Genomic DNA, 4,058 nt, shown 5'->3' with positions numbered 1-4,058 from the left:
AAAATTTCTCTCCAAAGTGATAAGTTTGTCTGGGGCATAAAATTGCATATGTAAGAGAATCCTAAACTATAAGACAAAAATGAAAATTAGGCTGTTTTCTATACAAAGCAAAAAGAACAGTAAACATTCATTCCTAACTATATGTAGTACAAACATTATAGGAATTTGTGACAAAAGACAATTAAAAAATAATAAAATTATAAAGCTTGTAAACCAATAATCTGAAATACATTTTATTTATGGAAAATATCATCAAAATAGTACCACTATGGACTAAACTGCCTGAGTTTTCATTTCACTTGTGGTCTTGAAGTAGAGAAGCTGTTAGCACAATCCATTCAATTTAAAGTCACAACCACACCACAGGGGAAGTCCTTCCTCTTGGATGGAATTTTGTGTTGTGCTATTCAAGACATTTGTGCTAATCCTTCAAACAGGGAAATGTTGAGGCAAACCTTAAATCATTTGGCACAAAGTTATTTTGGCTGGGGCAGAAATCTGAGACTCAGATTCATGATGAATATAATGTAACATTTCATCTACCAAGGATTCACTTTGATTGAAGAACTTTCTTTATATCATTAACTTCCATCTGTAATCGAAGATGTATTTTCTTTTCTTCATCCAATTCAGACAATAATTGCTTAATTTCTCGTTTTTGCTGGTCTTTCATTGTTTCAATGATGGTCCTCAACTCTTTCACTTGGGTCCTAAGTTCTTCCATTGCTGACTGACCATAGCTCAACTGCTCAGTCTTTGGCTTTCCTTCGATGCTGAACAGAGAAGGGGAGTTTGACCTGTGACTTGTTGTTCCCAAAGACGATGAATGAAGGGAAGATGAAGAGGAGGAAGAGAGAGGTGTTTGTGTACTGCTTCCAACAGCGGCCATCCCCCCGGGCTTTGGAGGCAAGGAGGCTTTATTGTCAGATACCTGTGATATGGTAACAGTCTTTGCCGTCTTCTTGGTCACATCAATGCCTCTGTGTGCGAGGGAAGGGTGCTCCTCTTTATCCTCTTCTGGGCTTGGAGAGTCAAAGAAATCAGGGCTTGAAAGGGAAGAAGATGTGAGAGACTGGGATGGAGGCCGTCTACCAGTGGCTTTTGGTCTGCTTGTTGTTGGATGACTGAGCTTCTCAGTAGATGATATTACGGAGTCAAATCCTTCTAGGTCAATGTCATTGCTTCTGTCTGACAGGTCCTTCTCTGAGATGCTGGACACTGTACTGACCACCAAGTCAATCTTTGGACTGTCACTCCTGGTATGTGTCACAGGCACCACTGGTCTTTCTGGTCTTCTTGGGGGCAATGCACCAGGTCTGCTGAGAGAATTTGTCTTGGGTGGTCGAGGTTTCTTTGGAGGGATGGCAGGAACAGAAGGCTTCTGTAAATCCAGTTTTTGCTCTCTCTCTGGTCTTTCTTTTTCTTCTGTTCTGTTTGGAAGAGTTTCTGGTCTTTCAGGAGGTATCTTTTTAATTTCATGCTTTCTTTCTGTTGTACCTACTGCCCCTTGTTTGATGACAGGTGCTGATGGAGGAGGTGGTTTCTTAGGTCTATTCCCCTCCTTTTCAAAATCAGGTGGAAGAAGCTTCACAAAGTTATCTGGAAATACTCCTCGTCTCCCATTCAGTTCTCCTTCCCACCAGCCAACATCAATGCAATCCTTATTGACAAGGGTGACTATGTCGCCTTCTTTGATTGTCAGTTCATCCTCATTTTGTGCTTCATAGGGAAATATGACTTTGCAATAATCCTTGCTCTTTGTTCTACTGTCCATTTCTATTTTTGCTGACTCCTGAGTTGCTGCTGTTGGAGGTAACTTCTTCCCTACAGTCTTTTCCATGGGTATAAAGTCATTTTCTACTTCTATCGACCTTGGTCTTAGCTTGATGGGTTTGTCTTTGAAAATATCTCCAAAACCAACACCCCGAACCTTCTTGGGTTGAATTGCAACCATCCCATTGGCACCTTCTGACTTGGTACTACTTGAGTCACCACCATCACTTTCTGAGCCTGTAGTTTCCCTCAGACCTGCTTGGCTTTATAAGTTGCTCCTCTTGGGCAATTCCCAGATCCTCTGATTCTCCAGATAATTCCTTGATGAAATTGGAAGGAAACATGCCAGTCTTTCCATTGAGAACTCCTTCCCACCATCCCTCCTCCACCTCTCCTACCACCTCTATGATGTCTCCGACTTTCAATTCCAATTCATCGTCATTCTGGGGCAGGTAACTAAAGGCTACCTGACATCGTCGCCTTCGATTGCGTTCTGTGGAGAAGTCTGGAGTCCCAGTCCAAGGCAATCTGGGTTGAAATGGGCCAATCCATGTGGACCCAGAGCAAAGCCAGGAATCCCAGTCAATAAATATCTTTTGATGATGAATATGCCTGTAATTTTCAAATGCTTCCTTTTCTCTTTTGTTGATTTCTAAGTTCCTATTAAGGGCATAGAAGCTAAGATGTTAGTGAGAGAGGATATTTCTCAGAAAGGAGTGGGTGAATAGAGTAAAGGTTGAATGTCTAGAGAAATGAAGGTGAGGGGGGAATTGGTTGTACTATTTCTTGTAGAACTTAAGGGAGTTAAAAACAATGGTAATTTTATTTTTAGACTGTAAACACATTTGTTTGTTCTTATAATGAGTGGTTTAACTTCTATACTCTTAAAATTGGCATTGTTTATCAAAAAAACACTGCTCAAAATGACCCATAAAAGTGGTTTGCTTTTTTCCAAGTCCTGTTAATAAATTTTGAATGAATTAGAAAGTCAAAAGATATGTGTGTACACACACACACACACACACACACACACACACACACACACACAATAACTCCAAAATAGCAATTAGTCAATAAGTCAATAAGACTTCCCTATCATCCATCAATAACTTGGGGGTAGAAGGAATGGGGAAGACATGGTTAGATATCAAGTTCTATGAAACAACTTGACATATATGAAAATGTTTTATATGATATTACATGTATAATAAATATAAAATTGTTTACCATCTCAGGGAGAGAATTTGGAACTTGAAATTTTAGAAAATAAATGTGAAAAATTGCTTTACCTGTAAATGGGAAAAAATAAAACAGTAATAAGGGAAAAATTAAACTCCATTGAGTTAAAAAAATTCTATGAATATTCTGGAGTTTTCATGGATTTCAAACCAAATATGATTCAATGATACAATATAAAACCCCCAAAGCAAATTCTGTCTTAGAGTATATAATGCAAGAAATGGGAGCAGAGTGAGAAAAGTGACACTTCTCTATCTTGTCATCCAGTACTGGTATAGTTCTGGGTGGAACATTGTAAGGAGGACATAGATGAGAAAGAGGGAGGGAGAGAGGAAAGAGAGAAAGTTTGTGTCTTTGAAGTTTTCAGATGGTTCAAATTGAATTCAGATGGTTCAAAAGAATTGAGTTCAAATCCAGGCTCAGGCATTTATTACCTGTGTGACCTGAGAAAACTACTTGACTCATGTTTGCTGCAGTTTCCTTAATTGTAAAATGGAGATAATATCTAAACCTATCTCACAGGGTTATTGTAAGGAGCAAATGAGGTAAGGTTTTAAAAGGGTGTAGATATGGTACATAGTAGGTATGAAATAAATGCTTATTCCCTATTCTCTATACTCTGTTTCCCCTTTCTAGAGGCACACATATCTGGGCTGTGTAAGGATGATATTAGAAAATAAGTATTGTTTTATTAGTTTAGGGATAAAAAGTGGAGTGCAGGCTTGAGAAAGAATTAGAGTTTGAAGCAGAGCTGAGAGAGCATGTTGATTTCAGATGTTGACAGTTATAACCATTTTTCTGTGTCAATTACTCTCTCTGGCATTGGGAGTTGATCTCTGGCAGTTGGCAGACACATACTCTCAGAGATTCTCAGGGCTAGAAGAGGTAACATCTCTGCCTCTCTGTCTGAGGGAAAGACCTGAAGGAGCTTAGTGTTTTCTTTTCCAAACTTGGAAAATTATTGATTATCTGTTGTTGTTTTTATAGATTTGTAGATTGATTTAACTCTGAGAAGACCAAAGAAAAACCTAGTCTTTGGTTTGGAT

At 38.8% G+C, this 4,058-nt stretch overlaps 1 protein-coding gene across 1 annotated transcript; it reads right to left on the bottom strand.

Moving 5' to 3' along the window:
* Positions 1–217: 217 nt before the first annotated feature.
* On the bottom strand, positions 218–2,262 carry LOC100619580 (SH3 domain-containing kinase-binding protein 1-like). The gene has a single exon (XM_056824311.1). The coding sequence runs from the start codon at positions 1,952–1,954 to the stop codon at positions 551–553; it is 1,404 nt and encodes a 467-aa protein (XP_056680289.1). The 5' UTR covers positions 1,955–2,262; the 3' UTR covers positions 218–550.
* Positions 2,263–4,058: the final 1,796 nt, after the last annotated feature.

This window comes from Monodelphis domestica, chromosome 3 (genome assembly GCF_027887165.1).
Source record: "Monodelphis domestica isolate mMonDom1 chromosome 3, mMonDom1.pri, whole genome shotgun sequence".
NCBI lineage: Eukaryota > Metazoa > Chordata > Mammalia > Didelphimorphia > Didelphidae > Monodelphis > Monodelphis domestica.
Note: the sequence above shows the minus strand (reverse complement) of the source record. Positions and strands in the feature narration are given on the sequence as shown.